The sequence below is a fragment of the Spermophilus citellus genome, assembly GCF_964194105.1.
Source record: "Spermophilus citellus genome assembly, chromosome: 11".
Taxonomy (NCBI): Eukaryota; Metazoa; Chordata; class Mammalia; order Rodentia; family Sciuridae; genus Spermophilus; species Spermophilus citellus.
Window position 1 is genome coordinate 110,827,799 of NC_138192.1, and position 26,024 is coordinate 110,853,822.

General features: G+C 34.7%; 1 protein-coding gene across 1 annotated transcript in view; it reads left to right on the top strand.

The window, feature by feature from the left end:
• CPS1 (carbamoyl-phosphate synthase 1) overlaps positions 1-26,024 on the top strand; it is a gene marked incomplete at its 5' end in the record, with an annotated part of 115,041 nt that overhangs the window by 9,523 nt on the left and 79,494 nt on the right. Inside the window, 12 exons of the mRNA XM_081260634.1 lie at positions 5,333-5,442; positions 8,374-8,518; positions 9,436-9,525; positions 11,597-11,653; positions 14,341-14,433; positions 17,422-17,511; positions 19,316-19,444; positions 20,014-20,120; positions 20,954-21,092; positions 21,769-21,846; positions 23,852-23,950; positions 24,969-25,064. Of these exons, the coding sequence (XP_081116760.1) occupies positions 5,333-5,442; positions 8,374-8,518; positions 9,436-9,525; positions 11,597-11,653; positions 14,341-14,433; positions 17,422-17,511; positions 19,316-19,444; positions 20,014-20,120; positions 20,954-21,092; positions 21,769-21,846; positions 23,852-23,950; positions 24,969-25,064 (1,233 nt within the window). The remainder of the gene's footprint in view (positions 1-5,332; positions 5,443-8,373; positions 8,519-9,435; positions 9,526-11,596; positions 11,654-14,340; positions 14,434-17,421; positions 17,512-19,315; positions 19,445-20,013; positions 20,121-20,953; positions 21,093-21,768; positions 21,847-23,851; positions 23,951-24,968; positions 25,065-26,024) is intronic.

The following is a 26,024-nucleotide window of genomic DNA, read 5'->3' on the forward strand; positions in this document are numbered from 1 at the left end:
ATGTAGACTACTGTAGACATGTAGTAAAATTTGTCAAGCATTTTAGGTTAAAAGTAAAAAGAGAAAAGAGAATGTTTGGGGTATGTATACGGAATCCAATTTTATTTCTTTTGCTAATGATGGAGGATTTGATTTCTAAATAAAATAGTCAATTATTAGTATTAATAATGAAAAAAATGATGTTGGAATCATCTAGAATCTTCTGAAGACATTACTTATATGACACTTGGTTAGTATGGAATGCCTAAAAGTACTTGCAGTTAGTAGTTGCTGCTCAGCTTCAACTGATTCTTCTTTTATCCTTTAGCACAAACTATAGGTATATGGGATATCCATCTTTGCTTTCAAGAGAAAAAGGTGAAAGCTAGTAAAAATAACCATAAGTCAGTAGGCATCACAGAATTACTTTGAAGCACCATAGTGTTGGCATGCTAATATCCCAACATCCCTCGGTGCCCCGTTTTTCTATATATTCACAGAGTGTGTGGTAACCACAGTACCGTGTAAACCACAAGCCACTATTCACAATGTTGAATTTGGATTTGGGCTTTTTGTTTGAGAAGTCACGACTTAGTGGGGGAAAGAATACCTTAAGCAATTAACATAGAAGCTAACATACAAACTGCTCCTGATCGGGCAGGAGCATAAAATAATCAGCGATTAGTTGTGACTTGAGTGATCTTTGAGGGTGTAAGCTGGGCACTAGCAAGGATAAGCAGAGTATAAATAGGACACCAGGAAATACTGAAGGCACAAAGAACGGACACAGGGAGTAAGATTCTAAGGTATTAAAGAGAATGGACCAATGAAGGGACCTTACATGCTAACAGAGAGTTTGAGAACCATAAATGTTTGAGAAACCCTTAAGTGCACTGGCTGGGATGGGTAGAGCAGGGGAAACTAGAGGCAAGCAAAGCAATTAGGAGGCAGCAGTAAATGATGACAAGAGTTTTCTCTTGGGTGATGGCACAATTTCCTGTTAATTAGAGTTCATTCTAGAAGCAAGTGGGTGGCTATTTATTAGTTGTTATAGTCTGTATTATTAAATATCAGACACTATGTGCTGAGCTAGAACTATTTTTAATTGGAGTATTATTTAAATAAATTTTTTCTCTATAGGAACTTTCCCTTTTTGACCAAACTCATTATTTAGTCATTTAGCAGTACTCTGCCAAACAATTAGTAGGCTTTCTTTCTAAAGTAATTTCACCGAAGTGTGAACGAGGCTTAATTACTTGTTCTGGGAACTGATGTAAGCTGAAGGCTCATTGGTGAACAAAACAAACCCAATGCACTGCCCACATGAAGTTTCCTTTCTGGTGGGATAAGACAGATAATAAGTAAGGCACTGCATGCTGTGGTAGAAAGCAACAAGGGCAATGAAGAAAGGGCAGACCAAGGAGACAGGGGACTAGGGAAGCATATTATAATTTTATTTTATTTTTTACATTTAATTTTAAAAAAAATTTTCCCCCATGGCATATTGTAATTTTAAATAGAGCAATCAAGGTGGACCTTGCCAAGAAAACATTTGATCACAGAATTGAGGAAATCTTTAAATTTTGGACTTTAAATTCAAAATTTGACAAGCATTTATTGAAGTTTTAACTTTTTATTACTTGAAGCATAGGTGGAAAAAGAAAATTATTTATTAAAGAACCCCCCCCCATCTCATGAAAAATCAAAAGGAGATCAGTAGAACAGAGGAATGTGAGGAGGTGAGGGTATATATAGCCAATTATATTGGCTAAATTATATTGTTATATTCTGTGCATGTATGAATATGTAGTAAGAAATTCCACCATTATATAGATGCCAATGAAAATTGTAGAAAAAATTAAATAAATGACATATGTCAAAAAAGAGAAAAATCCCCCAAAGGAAAGGATACTAACTTATCTATCTGTGTACTTCCAGGTGTTTCAGTGATACTTCAGCAATAGTCTTCTTGAGACTTCCTCTATTTCACAATACATGCACTTGTCTAGCTGTAACTAAATGGGGAGATTGGGGACATTCATCCATGTGTCTCTAGAACTGAATGAAGTCCTTAGCACATGAATGGAGCTCACTGATGTTTGTGGCTTGAATGTCTAAAACATCTTACTGGCATTACATGTTTATTATATACATAGGGATCATGTTATGATAATGCTCTTTATCTTGTAGAACTCACATAATTCATTGGTTACATTTCCTGATATTCCAGTGCATATTTCCCTTCATTAAGGTTTTCTTTGCACTTTTCAGCTTTCAAAGTGGCAAAGTGCTCTGGCAGTAGGCACTTAAATTAGAACTTAATATTACTATCCAATTTGTAGGTTATGCATCTCTGTCTGCTAGGACTGAGGCTACTAAAATATCTTATGATGGTAACAAGGTGATTTCTTTTGGATGCATTGGAATGAAATAGCATTTGGGGAACTGTTAGCTAGAAGAGGGGATTCCAAATAATAGCTCTTTGTTCAGAGGTCCTCCATCAATTCATAGATAAGTCAATTGGCACTCATCATTTTAAACTCATTGGAGGCCAGTGTAGTTAAGAAGAATATAAAGGGTATGTAGGCAATAAACAAAAGCCTTGTAACAATATAATGCCTAGTGGGAAAGAGAATTGGAAGATCTATAAAAACTGCCAAAAAGAACAAAAAATATAATTAAAGGAACAAAAGACATATTGAACACAATCTCAGGAACTATTTCAGGCAGTAGTAAATGTCTCCTCAAATATATATTTAGAGAAAGAAAAGCAAAGTAGAAAACTAGTTCCTTGGAGAGAAGAAGAAAAAATACCAAACAGAATTGTAGGAACAGGCTAACAAGAGTTGGATTTGCTTATATTAATTTTTACTTTCTTTAAAATATTGAATAGTGTCTAGCCCAGATGTCAGTTTGATGTTCTTGCATGAGAAGAGGATAGAGGAAAAAAAAATTTATATGTGATATTTTAAGCAGTCATGGCTCGGAGTAGGGCAAATAAATTAGTATGTAGAAAATAATTGAAATCTGCAGTTTATACCCCAGTTTTGTGAACTAAGAAATCTTAGGTTCTATCAGAGTTACATATTATGTAAAAAAAAAGTATCCTTCCTTACTTCTATTTTGTGAAAGCATGTTGGTTACACATGACTTTCTCAAGAACATAAAATAGTATTTCCAATAGAAAACTTTTTTGACAGTGCATTTTCATTACAACCAGAGGGTTCCATCTAGTGAATCGTGTCAGAGTCACTTGGGGAGTTTTTTTCAATAAACACATCCCTGTTGAGATCCATCTCTATAGAAGGGCTTATAGTAATCTTTGGAGATACACTGGACATTATCACTTTTAGTTCCTAAATAATTATCCTCTGTCTTGAATTAAAATTAGACAAAAGTAATTGACAAAAAATGTAGAATACATGCAAAGTTGACTTTCTGGGTACAGAAGCAGAATTCAGATTTTTGTGTTAAGCTGATTGCTGCCCAAAATGTCATGCTGTCATTCATTTTTAATTTAATCATGTGGTTTTCTTTATGCTAAGTAATTCCAAGTAGTGACTGTGAAGACAAACCATAACTAAATTAAAGATAGTGTCAAACTTGCAATCTCATACATTGGTTCCAAGGCTATATATAAAACTTTACTTCAAAGATAATTTGATAAGCCAAAAAAAAGGGCAAAAATATTTAATCTTTCCCATGGACAAACACACACTCACACATAAATATCTATAGTGCTTAATACAAAGCTTTTTAATTTTTTCTCTGAAATGTAAACTTGAAACCTGCATGTCATACGTCTGATAAGAAAAATAATAAAATTTCCTGTTGAGAAGAACATATTAAACATATTCTTTCAATTTTAGTAGAAAATGCTACAGTAGTTTTTGATGTAAATACAATAATTTTTATACTAATCTAGAAATCATTTTTGAGTACCTGTCCCTGCCAAAGTTTGTGTGTGTGTGTGTGTGTGTGTGTGTGTGTGTGTGTGTGTGTGTGTTGGGAGTATATACTAAATGATTAGTCACTATGACACTAATCCTAAAACTGTAGGGGACAGGAAATAGAGAATTAGTATGTCTAGGTCTCTAATGACTTACCTTACAGAAAGAACAACCCAATGACAAGCCTTAATTCAACAGTTTCACTCAAGGCCAAACTGGTTTCATCATATTCCTATTTATTTACTAAGTCCTGATTATCTAAAGCAAATCTCAGACATCATATTAATTTATCCTTTAACATTCCAGTATTTATCTTTTAAAAATATAAGGGCTGTTAAAAATATAACCATGTTGCTACTGCAATCTTTTTAAAAACTGATTATACCAATGTAGTCAAACAGCAATTGATTATTCAAATTTCTTCAATTATTACAAAGATTTTTTTATAGTTTGTTTTTAAAATCCATGTTCCAATTAATTTGTCCTATAGCATTTCTTACAGAGTCTAGATTTTGCCTCTTAAGATATGTGTTAACACATTTTTCTCTCCCCTGAATTTTATGGAAATTGAGGGTTAGATTTGAATTGTTTCAACAATAGAATTTAGAGTATTTATGAGGAGTGGATGATGTCTGCTTCTTAGATAAGCTTCTCTAATTGTCCCTTTTTCTTAGCCAAGAATTTTTAGAAGCTGGTTCAAAGATTAATATGGCAAACTAATCAAATTCAGAATGCCTGTAGTCTTAAGAGGGAACCAGACATGGATATAATTAACTCTAATAAAAAGCAAAATACATTATGCTTTTAGAGTGTTACACAGTGCTTGCTTTTGTATCAGTATTAATAGAGTGATAAAGCTTCAGCTTCTTCATGACCATAAAGCTGGTGTGGAGAGGGCAGCCCTTGGGACAACTCCATCAAACACAAGAGCTCCGTGGAACACAGTGATAGATAATCTTGAAGATTCCTTCTAGCTCTAAACCTCAGAGCAAGGAGGAGTTGTATGCTACAGTTCACAATGTTTTTGCAAACGCATAGGTTTCCCTTACAGCTATCCTTGAGCAAAGCCAGGGAATATTAAGGAGGAAAAGATAGGCCATGACATTCTAGCTAAATTGAAATATTTCTGGCGTGTCAACAACTCTACAAGTGGACTTAGAATAGGCAAGATATCGACATGCTTCAGTTTCTCTTTCAAGCAACACAAAACACCTGCCAGTGACAAGAGAAAAAGTGACAAGTAACAGAAGCGAAATTTCAAATCTGGGCAACATAGTGTCATTAAATATACTGTGCATTTATTTAATATGCTTGTGTATTTTTTCTTTGGATTTTTTCTTTTGTGTGTGTGTGTGTGTGTTGTATTTAACATTGTGCTAAGATTCATGCCACTGTTTCTTCAGGCACAGACAGCACATATTGTCCTGGAAGATGGAACTAAGATGAAAGGTTACTCCTTTGGCCATCCATCCTCGGTTGCTGGTGAAGTGGTTTTTAATACTGGCCTGGGAGGGTGAGTGATGCTTCATTTCAAGGCTTTATCCTTCCACTATGTAGAGAAATAACTGGACAATCTTCCTCCTAGTGGTAAATTGAAATCCCTGCACCAACAGGCTATAGATTGCCCTGTAGTCGCAGTGTCTTGCCCATAGCCTACTGCAGCCATCCCCGAAAGGAGGGGCAGACACATACCTCCTCTACTCTAAATGTAAGAGCACATGCACACTCTGGTGGCACCTGGGTGAGGGGTAGCGGGCAGAGAAGAAAATTAATTCTAAGAACATGTTGTGAGGACATGGGTTATGTGAAATTACCATATGCTTCTGGAAGGGAAGGTATGGATCTGATGAAGGTGAAGACTGGACCAGGGAATAGCACACTCCAGTGCCATTCCATTAGTGAAAACTCAACCTTGCATGTGTAAAAGGAAATACGGCAGTTCTTGGGTATTTTTATCATTTTGCACTTTAATAACAAAGACAAACTGACAGATACACTAATTGCTTTAAAAATAATCAGTGAGAGAGTGGGTGCACAGCTCTAATATTTTAAATAATTAACAGTTCTTACGAAGTAAGAACTGTTAAGTGATATATAGCAATGAAGATAAGATTGGCTACAGAAATCATGTGGCTAGGCTTATCTGGTCAAAAATGCTTATCTAGGAAGCTGAAGTTCTTGAAGTTCTTGTCTCAGTTCTAATGATAACTGATTATGTGATAGTGAGAACATTGCTTAATTATTCTGAATTCTGTTTTCCCTATTTAAATAGTAAGGGGGCTGGATTAGATGGTAATTTATAGCCAGGGATTTAAACATTATGAGTCTTAAAAAAACATTACTACACTATTTCAAAAGGTTTCCATTAGAAAATTCAACCAAATGACCTTCTATGAAACATTTGGTTAATTTTTTTAAGGGAAGTTCAAGTTAGCCTCATAAAGACATGGGGGCATTTGGTTAACTGAAGATATTGATTGACCCAACAGCCATCATGTTATTAATGTACATTTTTCTTAAAAACTCTTGCCTCTCTGTGTGAAATGAAGAATATTAGATGGTTTTTAAAAAATACTTCCACTGGTGAGAACATTAAATTACAGTGTATGAAACCTGTTTGCAAAGTTTTGCTTCACCAGGCAATTATTTAAGCTTTTCGACAGCACTAATTACTAGCTGTGTTAATATACCTGCCAACAAACAACTGTTTAATATAGATCAGAATGATGGAGGGCACTAGAGTTTTCTTCTCGGTGATAGATTACAGGTAATAAATCTTGTCACATCACAAAAGTCAAACAGGACCTGATGGATTAATTTGCTTCCAACACTGCAGTTCTCTGGAACAAGCCATATTTATTCATTTACTAGAGCATACTGTAAGTGTATATTTAAAGGGAATGGTCAGTTAGTTCTTTTATAGAAAGACAGAAAGGGAAGTAAAAGTCAAATTAATTAAACATTTTTTTTGTGATGTAGAAAAATGCATTCATTTATCAGATTAGTCCACGGATCCTATTTTCCTTTGAGAAATGCAGCTTTCATTCTTGACATGGCCCACTCAGTAATGTGGTTGATAATTAAAGGGGTTATTTTGTTTTTCATCTTCAAGAAATACATTTATATTGTGTGTAAGCCTTGGTTAAAAAGTATCAGTTCCTGACAGGTGAGAGGCATTCAAAAAATTAGCAGATGGTGGCTAATACCACAACATTTGAGTCACCCTAGGGATCACGGAGCTGAAAGACAGAGGGTTTTGTTGACAAAGTTAGCTCTGGTAGGAGTTAGTCTGAATGGGATTGAAGAATTTATGTTGACTACTGCCTGAGCGGAATTTTATTAGTTTCAAGGTTGTCGATTCTGTGCCCCTCAGCACGTAAATTCACTTTCAGTAGAAATCCACAAGAAAGATTTGTCTTAACTCAGTCTTCAGAAAGAGAAAATGTAACAGGGTAGAGAAGAAACTCAATTGCAATATTGTTGTTGAAGGGAAGGATGTTTCTTATTCATGATGCTTCTTATAGATAACATATCAGGAATATATCTGTATATTCTTAGCCCCCAACTTTAAAAATATAAGCTTCCTGCATCCCTAATTCTAAATCAGTACTTTAAAATAGTTGCATGGAATGTTTTAATTCAGAGGTCAGAAATGCTTTAGGTCAGGTTTTGTGAGATTGAATATTTTTCCTAAGTTGATAAAACTGCTATCTTTGTATATTTCTTTCTAAAACTAAAATATTTTAAAAATTCAATGTTATTGAGTTCTTCTTTCATGTAAATTAACTTTATTTTTCTTTTTTGGCGTGGTACTGGGAATCAAACCCAGGGCCTTGTGCATGTGAGGCAAGCACTCTACCAATTGATCTATATCCCTAGCACCTATTAACTCATTTTTAATGTTTACTGAGTTTTAATAAACACGCACACTCATGCAAATTTCACTAACACGATTGGGACACTCTTTGCTATCCCAAAAGATATCCATATATTTTTTTCAATTTTTGGCAGTTCATATCTTGGTGAAACTGGCAGTCCTCAACAGTAAATATCAATTTGGACTTACTGATGTCTGGTAGGCTATGGAAATCTTCAGATTATTTGCAAACTTTAAACAGGGCAGCGATAGTTTTAAAATCAAAATGTTATAAATGATTTTTAACAAGAATTCAAACACTTTAAAAACTTTATAGAATAAAATTATATGAGAATATATGGTAGTACTTAACAGATTTTCTTTTCATATTAATTGTACCATATACTAATTTGATATTATCACAAAATTTCCCCAGGTTTGCTAAATTCTTGAGACAGGCTGCAGAATTTTAATCTCCCATTCTTAAATTTTTAAAGATTAACTAATTCAGATATGTACGTAAATTGTAATTTTGGTAGATATACACATTTTTGTTGTTGTTGATAATGTTTTTGCATGTTTACCCAGGTACCCTGAAGCCCTAACGGACCCTGCCTACAAGGGACAGATTCTAACAATGGCCAACCCTATTATTGGAAATGGTGGAGCCCCAGATACTACTGCACTGGATGAACTGGGACTTAGCAAATATTTGGAGTCTGATGGAATCAAGGTAGTATCACTGATGACTACTTAAACAGTCTCAATGTGAAGCAGTGTAGTGACATTTTGAAGAATCTAGGATGGGCAAAGTTTCTCCGTCAACATTACACAAAATAAATTCATGTACTCAACCTTATTCCTAAATAAATGAGAATAATCTTTAATGACATTATTTTGAGTTTTATTTTTCAGGCCACTTTAGATTTTAATGCCTTGGAAAACCAGCTTAATCTGAGAAAATGTTGTTAAAAGTCCAAATAACAACTATGCTATATGAATTGATGAAGAATTGTCTTTTAAAAGGACTCTGATAATAAGTGCTCTATTACCTATTTTATTTTTCATCTAATTTTATTCCTTTGAGGGATGAATAATATATGACAGTTTAAAAGAAAGTTCATTAGTAACTTCTAGTGAAGGAATTTGGGGTAATATCTTAGGAATATGGATTATATAAACAATTCAAAAATTTACTTTCCAAATTTACCACTTTTTCACCACTCTATTTTGGAATGATTTGGATTTATCATTTAGTTTAGCTCATTTATCACAATTTCCCCAAATGTCACAGTCTTCTTTATATGTAGATTAAGAAAATTATTTTATTTTTCATGTGCATTAAACAGGTAAAAATGAATTAGATTATTGATGAGTCTAACAGGAAAAGAATACAGTGTACTAGCTGAGTTTCTGGATTTGGCAAGCAAAGTAAATCTTCTCTCCTGCATGATAATTAAGGAAACAATTATATATTTAAAAATCAAAGTGTAGAGAACCCTTTTTGCTCTATATCTATAACATTTTAAGTCTCATTTGGTGGAGAGAGTAAAGCTTTTCTTTAAACATGTAAAGTGATCCTCAAGAAGAATCACAAGAGTTGGATAAAGTTCTGTAGTCACCATTTTAAAAGGATTTCTGTCTTTCTAGGTTGCTGGTTTGCTGGTGCTGAATTATAGTAATGAGTACAATCACTGGCTGGCTACCAAGAGTCTAGGGCAATGGCTACATGAAGAAAAGGTGAGAAAGCTGCTGGGGTGCCCAGAATCACCTCTAGGTTTCTAGTGAATATAAGGAAAGTTGGGAAGGTGTAAGCAGATCTGAAGCGGCCAAATATATGAGGGAGTTTGTAAAGTCTGGGATCTTTTTACTTCAGAGAGTGAGTCCTTTTCTTTACTACAAACAGGTTAAACCGGACTCTTCCTCCTCCTGGCCGAGGACCACTTTTTTTCAGTTTATCCAGTAGGTGGCGCCCATGAATGCCTGGTAGCATTTCTCATTAGGGAAAGGGATGGGGAAATTTTTTGAATTTTCTATACTGTTGAGAAATCTAAGTTCTTCCCACCCTTTTATCTAGGATCTAGTCATGAATTTGCTTCATGGGTTCTCATACCAGCTGTATGGATTAACTGGCTGTGCAGGTCATGTAATGATTCCACACAATACTTTTATCACCTTTAATTCTTGTGTGTATAAACTAAGATTCTCATCAAGTATCTTTGGGTTTTAAACAATATGACATATAACTGGATATAATCTCATTTGAGTAATATAGGAAAAATATAATAAAATGTTACATTATACTTTCCATACCTTAAATATTAATTTCTAATCGAATAGGAGGATTTACTTTGTTTGAAGTTGGAAGTACTTCACTTCACATTCATTAGAGGACTTAACTATATTTAGCTTCACCTCTAGTGTTATAATTCCTGTTTTTTGTTGAACTGCTGCTGGGCCTGTCATTGATAGAGTATTTTTCCAAGAAAACTCTGCCTCTCCAATAAGTGTCTAAATACTGGTGCTAAATGCTGCCTCTTTCTGACAAACTAAAAATCTCAATCTCTGAGATCTTATTCCTTTTTAAAAGGGAGAAGACATCTGTATGATATTGTGGGCCACTGATGTTTTCTTCTCAACTCTTTGCTGAATTTATCTTCATTTTTTAGACAGCTAATTTCTATAATGGTAATTTTGGATATTTTCTTTTAGTGTTTTCTTTGTGTTATTCAGCACAACTGATTTTATAACATCTCTATATCAGAACTAATATCTTTAGCATAAATCTAACCCACGGTTTGTTAGTTTTTAAAAAATGTACTTTTAATCTTCTATGATCACAGATACATAAAGTAGACAAGGTTCTAAGGTAATAATCAGTTCACCCCTTCTATTATCAGAGGAGGACAAGCATTTTGTTTAAGCATCTCTTAGATAATTGGTAGAAGAAAACAAATTGGAATTTATGGAAAGATATTCAGTGGGAATCTGTTTATGCTTATAAGGATTAAAGATGATGAAACTATTGTATGGGATGATTACACAATCTGCACAGGTCATAATTCCCAATCCATTGCTTTTTCATTATATATATTACATCTGTCTCTATCCAACCTAGCCTAAGAAACTAAAACCAATGGAAGCATTGCCTGAATAGGGCATATGTTAGTGCAGCATGGCTACTCAACAGAGTCCTTCAGAAAAATGTATTGAGAACTTACTGTGAGCCAGGAATGTTTGGCTCAAATCAAAGATTTGCATATTATTGCCTATGAAGTTCACTGATTCTGTTATCTTAAAATACATATTTTTGAATATATTTGTACATACAAAATATATATGTATATTAAACTTTATGTATATGTACTCAACTATATCCAATTTAAAAAATAAATAAATAAGTATATGTGAGTATATATACATGCATATATATGATGAAAATATTGTATGAGAGATATATATACTTACATATACATATATATAAGTGTGTGTGTGTGTGTGTGTGTGTGTGTGTGTGTATACACATATAAAACATCCTAGGTTAAAAGTAACAAAACTGTAGCAGAAGATTGATGTTCAGAATTTCTCATTTCTTACTCTGAGGAAGGGCCCGGAAAGTAAGAGTCCCATGCCCAAATGGAGCAGCAATTTACCGTATTCTGACAACACAGTCACCCTGGGTCAAAGAAAAGAAGGAGTGGGAAAATTATTTACTGCTCAGGAAGATAGATGAGGCTAAGTTTGTAACTTGAAAACAATATGCTGAATCTAATTTCCTCCAATTTCACTGTCACTATGATTTTTTTTATAGGTTCCTGCAATTTATGGAGTGGATACAAGAATGCTGACTAAAATAATTCGGGATAAGGTACGATCATCATCTTTAGCCAAATCTATGTTTCTTCACATACTTTCCTCCCAGTGTCTGAGAGACCTATTAATGTGGAAAGGAACAAATCTGGCCAGCTTCTACTATTTGAGTCTCTGTTATTTTGCTTTCCTATTTTAAATGTAATTTTCAAGGCTGAAAATTAATTGGCATTTTTTTAACTGGTTGGATTTGGGATTAATTCACCTGGCAGGAGTTTATGGGGTTACCACTATGTGTTGTTTACACTAAAGACAAGGCATTTGTAATTCAGCTCACGTGACAGGACTTTGGTAAAGCAAGTGGAGAATGGAACTAAGGCCATGATAATTTTGCCTAAACTTAGTACCTACACACTGGAGAATACAAATCAGAAAGTATGTGGCATTGGTGCTGATCTTTATTTAGTTCCCTTTGAAGAACTATCTGTGAAATTAGTGAGTAATATTTCATGGGTATGCCAAAGAAACTCTGCATGGATTACCTTAATTGTGTAGCCTTTCTTGAGACTATATTGTTGATCAAGTGGTAAAAGGAAAGGTTGGCTTTTGCTTTTTTGTCTGATTGCAGTGACACCAAGATCTGAGAAGGTCTCATTGCCATCTGCTTGCTTCTTCTTGCTGTAAGAGATTGATCCTACATGAATCCTTCATATTCCAAACTAGAGAAAAATATTCCCTCATTAATGTTGACTAGATTCCCTAAATGCAACCAAAATTTTCTTATTGAATGTTATTTAAAAAGAACACAGTTTAAGAGTAAATGTGTGAAACAGATTCTTCAAGAAAATTTTTGTGGATCCTTTGTAAGAATATATGGCTAGTTGGTCCTCTGTATCCATGGGTTATGCATCTATGGATTCAGCCAATTGGGAAAAATGTTTGTACTGAACCTGAACATATTTTTTTTTCAAGTTTTTCCTAAGTAATTCAATATAACATCTACTTGCATAGCACTAGGTATTATACATAATTTAAAAATGATATAAAGTATATGGGAGGATGTTCATAGATCACACACAGAATCCACTGGGTCTTGGAACCAATCTGTTGCACATACTAAAATTCAACTGCATATTGACAGAGGCTATCCACAAGCAGAAAGTAAAAACAGGTTTGAAAATAAGAACATGGCTACATTTCCATGATCAGAAGGAAGACAGTGAGAGTTTATGCAGTGATTCTATTTTAGTTCTGATTTTATTACCTCCACCATGTTTTTCCTGGGAATAGACACCAGTGAAATTATATATTCTAGGTAAATTCTCATGTTTTCTTAGCCTAATAATGTGTGGGAGCAGTAAACAATGACGATGCTTCTAGGATGAAAAGGGAATAAAATTGGGGAATTCAATTCAGGCTGCAGAATTGGCAGGTTGAATAGAATATAGTTAGCCCTATTGATTGGGTAAAACTCTTTAGAAGATCACTTTGTGTCTCTTGTGTGATGTGTGAGGTTAAGACAAACTTTTATTTCACCACAGGCAGTTTGTTTTCCTAAATTTTGACTGAAAAGACTAGCACAGGTCAAATAGTAGTATTGCCTGTTTATGAGTAACAGTGGATCATAATTAAAATATATATTAAAAAAACATATATATATATATATATATATATATATATATATATATATATATTAATCTCAGGTTGGAAAGTAAGATCATATTTCATCAACATCCTTTAAGAAAAAGGAGAAAATAAAATTTCAAAATTAGGGTTTCATAGACATAATCAAGGGATAATGGAACTTGGTTTCCCAAAGTAAGTACTAATCACCATGACCTTTAGCAATCCAGTGTGGAGATGAAAGATGGTGTTTGGTTCGTTTTCCCAGATGTCAAGGCTGGTTTTAAATAGAGCACTAAAATAACCATCATGCCTGCATAGTGAGCTACCATTTTCTACCCTTACTAACCAAATGACTTCTCCAAGGAACAATTTTAAAAGGGAAAGAAAGGATCTATTTCTTTTTTAAGGAAAAACCATTATAACTAAATATAGAATGCTATTTTCCTAAGTGGTTCCAAGTAGACTTTCTAACAAATAAATAAGTCTTAAGATACAGCTGATAAAAAGAGGGAAATGGAGCTATGTTTAATCAGCAAAGCTGATTAGTGAAAACTTAAAAAGAGAATTAAATACTCTTTAAAGTTCAGGCTCTTAGAGACACATGTACATGAAAAAGTAGTGAATAATTTTATTGCAACTTCTAGAAGTCTATGATTTATGTTGCATTTCACTATGTTTGGTTATCAAAATATATAGCAATTCTTTTAAATCTTCTGTAGTTTTTAGATGACTTATTTTCTTTTCAATAGATCATTTTGTCCCTTCCTAGAAAATGTCTCTAAGTCATATGAACTAAGGAGTTCAGGCACACTAAATATTTCAATCTATATCAGCCTGGAATCTGAACATCCAAATTCTGATTCCCTTTGACTCTGCTCAATCTGGGAAATGATCTAAACCCTAAAAGAACTAATTGAATTTCCCAGAGTATTTCTCAAAATATTTGTGCCGATTGCTTCATTTTCCCATTTGAGAAGATGAAGATCTTCTGATGATGGTTACAAGTAGTTATAAAGACATCTAAATCTTGGAGCAGATGTTCAAAGTCCCTGTGAGTTTATCCTGTCAGCACCTTCCCGATTGCTTCCTTTTAACTGTCTAATGTTTTCAATTTGATAGGGTACCATGCTTGGGAAAATTGAATTTGAAGGTCAGCCTGTGGATTTTGTGGATCCAAATAAGCAGAATTTGATTGCTGAGGTTTCAACCAAGGTGAGAGATTTTCCCTTTGTATTTTGTAATTTTGGTTCATTCACTTTAGACCTACATTCTTCTGTAGTATCAAAATCTTCATTGAGGCAGAAGTCATCTTCCGGAAGTGCAAGAGTTGAGGGTTTAAGAGGTACTTCAGTAGCTAAAATACATATTACAAAATCAGTGCATTTAAAATTAATAAGTTTTACCTACAGGATTCATAGAAACATTCATGCCGTGATATTAGAGACTGATAACAGTTATTTTAACTTCCTTCTCCCCCTTTTCTTGTTTCTCAGGTTAAGCCTTTAACAGCATCAAATAAAGGTGAATTACCAAAGATAGTCATAGTAATGATAGGGAATCAGAGCTAGTAATCTGTCAGAGATCCCAGAGGACTTTATAGAAATCAGACACAATAATCAGAGTCTGGGGTCATTTTGTACAAGGGAAATATTTCTTCACATTGAAGATTTATTGGATTATAGCTGAGTTAAAAAAATAATGCTCATAATGATGACTGTGCCATCCCAAACTGAAATATGCTTAGTGTATGTATAGAAACGCATTTTAGAAAGTTGTCTTTTGTTTTTGGTTGAGTATCTACAGATGCAGGTATGAGTGAATCCCAGGAGCTACATACTATCTCTGTCCCTGGGGAACATAAGAGTCTGGTGGGAAAAGGGAACAACCAAATCATGACACATAGATCCAGTTGTAAATATGGTCCTTGGGTTGTGCACAAGATACCACAAGGGCATGTGTGGAGCAGCACTAAAAGTGTGCAGGTGCATCAGAGAGGACTCTGCAGAGATGTCAGGCTTTCTAGGAGATACAGAGAGCTGATGGACATAGGTAGATGGAGAACCAAGAGAACTGTGTTTAGGGCAGAAAAAATGGGCCCTGAGAGGCAGAGAGAGATGAAGCATTGGGCATGTTTGAACAGATAGTGTAGTTTGATATGGCTGAACCAAAGGGTTTGTGCATGTCAGTTCACAAGTTTGCCAAAGATGAGTGGGAATGCAGTGGGGCCAGATCTGGAGGGTTTCATATCACTGGCTGACTCGAATTACTGGAAACCATGGAGGAATTCATTCAGCATAATGTTGGAGCAAAGCATAAATGGACAAGGGAACAAGTAATTAGGTTAGTGTGGCATTTTCCAAATGTAAGGAACTCAGGCCTAGAAAAGTTTGCCTTAAAAAAATTCTGTGGTCAAACAAGTTTGGAAACTACTACATGATAGATCTATCTCTCCCAGAGGGATGTGTCAGGCAAATTCACATATTCAAGTGTTTTGATGTCTTACATAACTTCTGTCACTATATGTGGAAAGTGTACATAGTTGTCCCCCTTTATATCTGCAAACTCAATCTGTAGATTTAACCAACTGTGGATTGAAAATGCTAAGAAAAAATTGTGTCTGTACTGAAAACATACAGGCTATTTTTCTTGCCATTATTACCTATAATATAATCCAATAGCATATTTAAGTAATTTAGAAATGATTTTAAGTATAATGGATGATGTGTGTAGCCTGTATGAAAATACTATATATTTTATGTGAGGGACTTGAATGTCTGCAGATTTTGGCATATGAGGGGGGTTCTGATATCATCCTCATGCTAATGTTAGCAAGTTTATGTAGAGATCAACAAAAAATGAGCATATCTGCATGTTTATATTTAATCAAGGGAAAGATTGTAGTGGAGAAAGTTGTTCCTGTTTCTTAATGCCAGTGAAATTAAATAATTTCATTATAGCTATGATAAAATATCCATTTGATTCAGATTACATATGTTTTCTGAGTTTTGTTTGATTATATGAGCCTTGGAAGTGTTGATAACTTAATTCATTGTCTTGTAATTGCAATTTGGTATAGCTACAACTAGATGGTAATATTTCTTTATTTTATAGCAGAAGGCTAAGGTTAAGAATAAATCTGTACTTTTTCAAATTATTTTATGAGAGAGATTACCTGTAGCATGGATGACTTCAGATGTAATTCCCAAGATCATGGAAGGACTAGAGTATATATATATTTTCCTCCAGAGTAGTTAGCAAGAAAAAAAAATATAATGACAAACTTTTCTTATATTTTCTCCTCAAGTACAGTCTAAGGATTATGATTTCACATTCCATATAAACTTTGCGGAGAGAGAGACATTTCAGCTAAAGTGAAATGCTCTTTCAAATATTCAAATTGTACCTTTCGTGTAAAACCTTTGACAAACTCTGAACTCATCCTAAATTCAGAATGTGCTGGCTAACTCTCAAAGCTGGAACCAGTGTGGCCACTCAGTCCTCCAGGCTTCCCTCTCTCCATTTCTTTTCTTTTCCCTTTTATGAGTTTGGAGAACTGTTTCTTGGATAAATGCCTCTGAAAATCGATCTGCCTCCAAGCAGTGTTTAAGACATAGGTAATGATTATGATATGCTCTGGGATCCTTTTATGAAATCTACCATTTAAATGCAAATGATTCTGCAGCAACCTAAAAGGACCAGTGGTCTACATGAGTTTAGTAATTCCTGTGGCTCTCATACAGATTTTATCCATCTGGCTTCACTGTACAAGCCCAATGAATAGTGATTCAGCTCTACTCCATCTGATCTTTATTGCAAGTTAGGATCAAGTGGTATTTAAAACATGATTTATCTATCACCTCATCTGTTTAGTGCTGAATCAGACAATGATATTTGAAAATTCCATTGCTAATGGGGCAAAGCAAGGGAAAGATGGTTTTAACTATGGAAGCGTTGATTTCTCAGGGAGTTTTATTATTACTCTAATCAACAGGTTACATAAAATAGCAGAGTACTTTATTTTCTCATAAAAAGATACAGTCTATAGCACTTGCTGTGCCTTTCTTACAAACTGATTACCTTTTAGTCACTCTCTGGTAGTTAGCAATCCGTTATAATCTCAGTGCACAGCGACTTCAGTTGCCTTTGACTAATGCTCATAGCTGGGGATTTCCTCTTACATTCTGGTTTTTACAATGGCAGGATGTCAAGGTGTATGGCAAAGGAAACCCCACAAAAGTGGTAGCTGTAGACTGTGGGATCAAAAACAATGTCATCCGCCTGCTAGTGAAGGTAAGTAATGTATCCCATCTCCAGGGTGAGGGTAGGTAATATTGGTTGTCAGTGTTCAGCTGATTTCCTGTGTTTCAGAGAAAGCTTGAGTATTTTCTCAGAATGTCAGGGATCAACACTCTTCTTGTTGCCTTTGATCTATAAAATAGCACATTTATCCCTGTTCAAATTAAAGATATAGACTGCTATGTTAAAAAAATAAAAACTCTCCAGGGCCACTAAAATTCAAAAAAGAATGATGACTCTTTTTTTTTTTATCATTTATTGACTGACATTCTGACACATGCCACATTCATGTTCATTGAAGTTTAGAGATGACTAGAAAGCTAAATTTAGTCTGATATCTTCTCTATTGGCCTACATTTATTATGCACCATATATTTGCAGGAATTATGCTCTGATATAGTACAAACTTTCAAAGTGCTTTATATTAACTCTTATGTAACCAATTAAAATTAAACTTTGAAAATCCTTAAGAAGAATTTAATCTTTGTAAAAATGTTCCTTAAATATTATTACTTTTTTATATTTCTCCTGATCACTTCTCCTTTCCCAATCTCTCTATGTCTTTCCATGCCTCTCTAAGAAGCATAGTCTCTCTGTCTTTATCTCTCACACACATGCACACACTCATATACCAAATTAGCATGAATATTGGAGATCTTCAGTGCACCTATGAAGTTAGAGAATATCAGAACTATCCAAATCATGATTTCAGGTTGTTGTCAGTTTCATTAACAAAATTTGCATGGATTTCTCAGTAGCAGATGCTGTGAGTGGCCTATCCATATTCCACTCTCATTTTCCCGTTTTAATTCATGTGACCTATTTTCTAATTGCTAGCTTCTTACATCTCTTTGGTTGGTTCAAGGTTTCTGGCAGTCAAGAAATTTCTGCATAAGAAATTTCCCTGGAGCATCCCACAATCTATGAGCAGAGAGTCAGTATATGGCTCCTTTGCCCCATGGATGAACTCCACACTGGCTCTCAGAGTTCCCCAAAGAGCTTGAGTTTCAATTGTCCATGGTGATAATGTATACCTAATTGGGGTGTCCCATGGGTTAGTTACTCTCTATTCTATTGATATTTATTTTTAAATCCTTCCAAATAAGCTTATTTCTCTCAAATTCTTCTCTCAGGAAATGCTTAGGGAAACCCTCAAATGTATCTTTCTATATATTATTACAACAAAAAGTTCTATTTTTCCCCTCAGAATATAAATATCATAGATAACATGAGAAAACCCTAAGAAAGTAAGTTGATTAAAGTTTTGTCACCCAGGCCTAGTACAGAGGTGCAAGTGTGTAATCCCAACAACTCGGGAGGGAGGATTGCAAGTTTGAGGCCCAAGGTAACTTAGCACGATCCTATCTTAAAAAAAAAAAAAGTCACACACAAAAGGCATAAATGAAAAAGGTAAGAGAGATGGAGCAACTAAAATTCTGCCAAAAATGGTTTTACCTTTGTTTGCAATTCTAGCTGGTAAAGATACCTGTGCTCCTGGGAGTCCAATCATGGAGCCTTCATACCCTGAAATGAAGAACAGGAAAGTGCATTATCTATCTTTTCAGAGTCAAAACCTCAAAAGTGTTTTCTCCCTTTTTGTATTGACCATTGCTTCCATTTATTCCACATAAAACACACTGAGTCACACAAAGAACTTTCTGTTCAGCCGTATTTGTTTAAATTATATACTAAGTTTTCCTTCCCTTTAAGGAGTGGCTAGTCAAAAGAAGATCCAGCAAGATTAGAGTTTGGCAATGGAAATGTAATTAGATTCATCACTCTTATGTTTCTTTTCCAGCGAGGAGCTGAAGTGCATTTAGTTCCCTGGAATCATGATTTCACCCAGATGGAGTATGATGGACTTTTGATTGCTGGAGGACCTGGGAACCCAGCTCTTGCACAGCCACTAATTCAGAACGTCAAAAAGGTGCAGTGAACTTGGGCGGTGGTGAATATTAGTGTGTGAGGCGAGGGTCTTCTAATTTGAACTTATTCAGTTATGTTTTAATACTTGTATTTGGGACCTCTCAGGCAATATCAATGTAGACATTATACAGGCAAACCATGAGGAGAGAATACCAGAGGAAACACAGCTTTTCTTCAGGGAGAATAACCTTGGGCTTTTGTCCTGCAGTTGAAAGAGCTGGAATCCAATCTTCACATGTATTATTCCTTATGATTGTAAAATGACAACTCATGTTCAGTACAATGACCATGGGGCCTATAAGACCTTCAAGTTGCTAAGGAAATATTAAATTAGATTTAGTTGGGTCTGAATGTCAAGTATGTCTTATTGAATTCTAATGCTACCAATTTGTCAATCATGTCCTTCTTTATAGTCTATCTTTTTAATTTAGTTACTATTTCCTTGTTAAGAGAGAAACTACCTTGTTAAGAGAGGGAAAAAAAAGGGTGCTTCATTTTTATTCTTTCAGTGACAGCATTCTTTTGGAACCTGTGCTACTACTGTGCTAATAAAAGTTCTTCCTGGTTTAGATTTTGGAAAGCGATCGCAAGGAGCCAGTGTTTGGCATCAGTACAGGAAATTTAATAACAGGACTGGCTGCTGGGGCCAAATCCTACAAGATGTCTATGGCCAACAGGTAAGACTGTCTTATTTTGCTTTTGGCCAAATCAGTTCTGAAATACTAACTGTAACCAAACAAAAAAATTTAGAGAACTCACCTGCCTTTTCTTTAGAATCAATAGACAACCATCCTATTCCACAGTTCACAGTCACCAGACTACATGGTACCATTTCTATTGCATTTCTGAAAGGCAGCCTTCTCTAACGATAACTTTGCTGTAGTTTAAAGTCATTTTCCTTCTCTTGGCATAGATTGAGGTTGTAATATTCAATCAAATGGTATTCCGAGGGAAATTGTTCTGATTTTAAGCTTGATTTCAAATCACTGATCATACTTTATGAAGCTAGTATGACTTAATAACTGAGAAATCTTCAGAATGTCTTGGTTTCAATTTTTGCCTCAAATGATGCTAATTTATTCAATGCCAGGTGCTCCCCAACAGCCCACCCTCCACAGAAAGTATAATTCAAAATGATTCAGGTCTGATCAGTCACCTATCTCAGTATCTCTCAAGAACTCTCCTTGGGCTTTAAAATTACTTAAAATCAGTTGCTTCTATTTTTCTGTTTCTGTTCAGGTAGTGAGCAACTCTTTTGGTTATGAGAGCTTTTCTAAAACCGATTATAGAAGTTTAATAGACCTGATATTTAACACACAACAAAGCTTACCGAATTGATTTTTGTCTCTAAAATTTTTGGGATTAACAATCTGTGACTTTTCTCACAAAGTGATTTTCACTAAGCAATTGAAACTTTTGAATTGTAAAAGGTTTTTCTTTTTCACAACTAATGCATTTGCATTCTCTTTTATTTTCCTTGTCCCTATTCCTTCTCTCCTTTTCTCTCCAGAGGGCAGAATCAGCCTGTTTTGAATGTCACAAACAGGCAGGCTTTCATCACTGCTCAGAATCATGGCTACGCTCTGGACAACGCCCTCCCAGCTGGCTGGAAGCCACTTTTTGTGAATGTCAATGATCAAACAAATGAGGTAAGTGCTCTCAATAAGCCTGTTCAGTGGGTGATGTGAAATTCAGGTGTTAATCCTGCGGTGCATGCTCCTTTTCCCTATTTTCCTATTTTTGGTGTGCGAAAGAACTCTTCTAGACTATTCCCAGAACCGTCTCCTTTTTGAAAGTTATTTCTCTTTTACTTTCTCATCAGTTGACTCTCAAGATCCAGTACATGTGTTCTTACTCAACAGCATCTTACACACTCATAGTTTATGGGCAGTTGGTCCAAATCTGTTTGGGACCCGTCCAGGCTAGTCTTGGGCACTTCTGTAGCACTGCAGTAGCCTTGAGAAGACCCTTGGAGAAACAATTTAGAAGCTGCTGATAATATGAGAATTTGGGTATATTTTGAACAGAGCCCAGAGGGGCCCCAAAAGCTGTGGATCAAATTTATAGGTTTTTTTTTTTTAATTATGGAATCATAGTTGGTTGAGTCTTCCTTGGCCCATTTTCTATTCATATGGAAATGGTTTGGTATGTCAGTCCTTAAAAATCTCCAATCAGGTTATTTAATGGTGTTGGTATTTATCAGAATGTTATTAAGCACTCGGTTCAATTTTTAATTTGAACTTTATTGTCTATTGAACAATACATTGCCACTCTTGACATTTGTTGTTACAGAAGGAATTTTTTTCCTGTTTCTTATTCCTTTAGGGGATTATGCATGAGAGCAAACCATTCTTTGCTGTGCAGTTCCACCCAGAGGTCAGCCCAGGGCCAACAGACACTGAGGTATGTCAGAAAGATGGGGCCTATTAATATACTTAAAATAAATCAGAGGTGTGTTTATGTGAAAATTCAAGAAACTAAAATAATTACCGTAGATAATTTTGGTGCCAGACATTCTCAAGAAGGGTGCTTTGGTAACACACATTTTGTATTAAAATTTCTCCATGAATATCATGGAGTCAATTTTAATCTTTTCTAAAATTTAAAGTGGGAAAGCCCTTAAGAAACCTGCAGCAACACTATGATGCTATTTTTATTTAAACCCATTATCATTCTAATATATTTAGTTCTGAAATTTACAATTGTTGTACTATGCAAATGAATTCCCTCTTGCTCACTCCTTCTCATAACTGAAATGAAATTTTAATCCCCCATCTGTGACTTCAAAAAAATCCCTATGGCAACTGGTTGTGTAGCCACTAAGGGAGAATAAACAGCAGCAGGAGAAAGAAGGCAGGCAGGGAGGAGGGCGAGAGAGGGCTGCATGCACATTCATGTGATCAGATGGCTTAGGAAAAGAACCATAAGGAATGCTTGCAGGATCTTTGCTTCCAAGCTAAATATTTTTACTTTTTTATGTGAGCTCTTGGTTCAATGTTCAAGCACATCTTTACAAAAAAGAGCTCACAATGACACTGAGGGAAATCTGGGAAGTGTCAGGTGACTCTTCTCTCTCACACCCAGGGGCCTCTAGTAGTGAGTAGGATGATAGTTCTTTGTCAGCAGAACCCTCAGAAAAGACATCCAGGTAAAATGAGGAGCAGAATAACAATTTCCCCTCTATAAAGTCCTCTCTCTCATCCCTGAATTGCCCTTTCAGATATTTATATTTTATTCTTGTTTTAATATTATGGGGAATATTGGTTCTTAATAGTCAAAATCAGTATGATATTAACCTACTCATAATGAAGCTCATAAATAATATTCAGCTACATATATCATGTAACACATGACAAGCAGTGTTTTAAATTTAAAATTTAAGTTGTTAGCTTATGTTAGTACTTCAGATTAGAAACATTGCAATTATGATAGGCAGTCAAATACACTATGATTTAATCCTTTTTTTGGTCCTGCCAAATAATTGTAAAAAGAATATTTTTGTTGAAATTCGTTGTATCTATTAGTGTTAGTCAGCTTTGCTGGGACCTAAATACCTGACAAGAACAACTTAGAGGAGGGAAACTTTATTTGGGACTCATGGTTTCAGAGGTGTCAGTTCCATTGCTCTGGGCTCAAGGTGAGGCAGCACGTCATGGTGGTAGTGGTTCCGGGGTGTGGTGAAAGAGCACTGCTCCATTTATAACAGCCAGGAAGCAGAGGAGAGGGGCCATAGGAAAGATGTACCCTCTTAGCACATGCCCCCAGTTCTTCCTCAGTCACTCCTCAGCTGAATACAGTTGTTCCCCCAGTAGTCCTTTTAAACTAGGATGAACTGTTAGAATATGGCTCTCATAATCTAACCGTCTTGCCTTGGAATATTCGTGCATTAATTAGGGGACACCTCACACCCAAAATCATAACACTACTAAAACAATGAGAATTAAACTCATTGGTAAAGTTTAAGATTAATTTTTAGAGATTATTTTAGAGCTGACAGAAACTTAAAAAAGAAAATTCTCAGCTTTTTATTTTAGGGTACATAGTGATATAACTTCAATTTTTTTGGTCTAGTTAGGATTTAATTTAGAAGAAGAAAATGAATTACAGCTAAGAGGCTGAAAACTTGATATTCTCAGAAGGCATTATCTGAAATCTTCATGGTCTGTTGAAAACTTTATTTTCATAGGATTTGTAGGCAACAGTTAGAAGTGTTTATTTTATATAATTTTTATGGCAGTAGATATTTGGTTATTGGCAAAAAAGCAAAAACAATAACAAAACCCCAAATATTACATAGGAAAATCATTTATTGCTTATATGAATTTCAACTTTAATAGAGCATCCTGTATTTTACTGGCAAACATATATGTTTTGAAGTTTCTAACCAGTTGGTTATATTTCTTTTTAGTACCTATTTGATTCCTTTTTCTCACTGATAAAGAAAGGAAAAGGAACCACCATTACATCAGTTCTACCAAAGCCAGCACTAGTTGCATCTCGAATTGAGGTCTGTATGAGTGGGCTTCTTTTGGCTTATGCATTTTGGATTTTCTCTATCATGTGATTTTTTAAAGCAAATGGTATAAATGACACTAGTATTTATGAAAGATGACTGGTAACATTGTATTCACTTAGAATTTCACAAATAATTATTTGGTTTGCTCTTGATGATATTCATTGGAACTTTTCATGTTTAGATTTAAAATATATCTATTAAAATTTACTTCTATTTACTTTCTTCAAATGTTATAACATTTTGAATAACATAATTTAATAATGAATAGTGTTAATTTAGTTTGTATTTTGATATATTTTCTTTACCCAAACTATTATAGAACTATGTAAAGCCTGAGATACAGGTCAGACTACAGAAATCATTATAGTTAACACAACTCTTTTTTTTTTCAACTATTAAATTATTGTTCAGTATCATAAACTGAATAATATAATTTTACTTCCAAATAGCAACTGGATTAAGATTAGTAAGGCATAAGAATTATTTATTTGAATATATATTAATATGACAATTTTCTTTGTAGTTAAACTATATCTCCTCAACATCATTATTATATAAAATTTAGAAGGATATACTTGTATTTTAAAAAATATTATATATGCATATATACATAGATGTGTATTTATGTATATTAATATATTTTATAGATATTTTAGATATGTATATGTGTTCACAAAACCTCTTCCAAATTTTTTTTTTGGTGGTCCTGGGAATTGAACCCAGGGCATTGTGCATGCGAGGCAAGCACTCTACCAACTGAGCTATATCCCCAGCCCCCAAATATTTTTTACTTAAGTGAAAAAAATATTTATGAACTTTGGGAAGTGCATTGAAATGAGAGATGTTTAAATTGTTAAACTTTTCCCTCATGTTTCATATATTTTTTGAAGCATCATATTTAGAACCATTACATAAAAGTAGAAAATATGGCTTGTTTTTTTCACTCTTGAAAATGCCTTATTTTCATAAGTTAGTAATAAAACTAATGTCCTTATCCTGTTGTTTATAGGTTTCCAAAGTCCTTATCCTAGGGTCTGGAGGTCTGTCCATTGGCCAGGCGGGTGAATTTGATTATTCAGGATCTCAAGCTGTAAAAGCCATGAAGGTGAGAGAACATGAGCTCTACTAGAATTAATATGCTCTCTTTAATGAGTCTAATTAGTATTTTACAATTTAGATTTATGACCTACCTCTTTTCAAAGTGGCTATAATTATTTTCCTTAACTATACTTACTTACATGTTTATATTAAAAGACATTTGTTCATGAACAAAATTTTTAAGTTTTTCAAATGTGCATACCTGTCAATTAAAGAGGTTAGATTGATTTCCAAAATTATGTTATTGCTTACTCATAGTGAAAGCATACAAAACTATGTTTATAGAAGCTGCTTATTTCTTTTGAGTCAGTGAATGTTGCAAATACATTTGTCTTTCATGTGAAAGAGGGAATATGGGCATCCTTGGTGCTTTATTATACTTCAAATGCTCTGCAAGATGCTTCAGGCACCTTTATGGTAGACAAGGGAATCTCTAGTTGGGAGAGCAAGGACAACAATGTATTTTGTTCAAGTATTAGAAAGTTTTACATGTCACCAGGGGACCCAATTTCCTCATCAGTGACTTGGAAAACTGGCTGGTATGACTGCATTTTCAAGTGAAAAAGAGCATTTGATATCAAAGTTGGGAAGCATATGTCCTTACTTCTTCACTTTCTTGAAATATTTTTAAACTTGATTGTAGTAAAATACCTCTTTAGAGAAATTGTATTATATATCTGAGGAATTTCTATTGGAGAGCAAACTTGGCCCCTTTTTGGTGTTATTTCCCCACTTGGTCTGCATCTTGTGCTAATCAGGCAATGTGAGCTCTCCGTGACTTTGCCTCAGGCTTTGCAGTGTAGAGGTGTTCACCAGGGACCCGCCAGTGGAAAACAGCACAGAGATGTCAGCCGCAGAGGACAGGAGGCATGGAAAAGCAGTTGGCTAAAGTTTTTCTTGTTTTCTTTTCTTATTATTCTATAGTCATTGAGTTTCCTCTGATAGATGTCTGTTGAAGAGAGGTAGA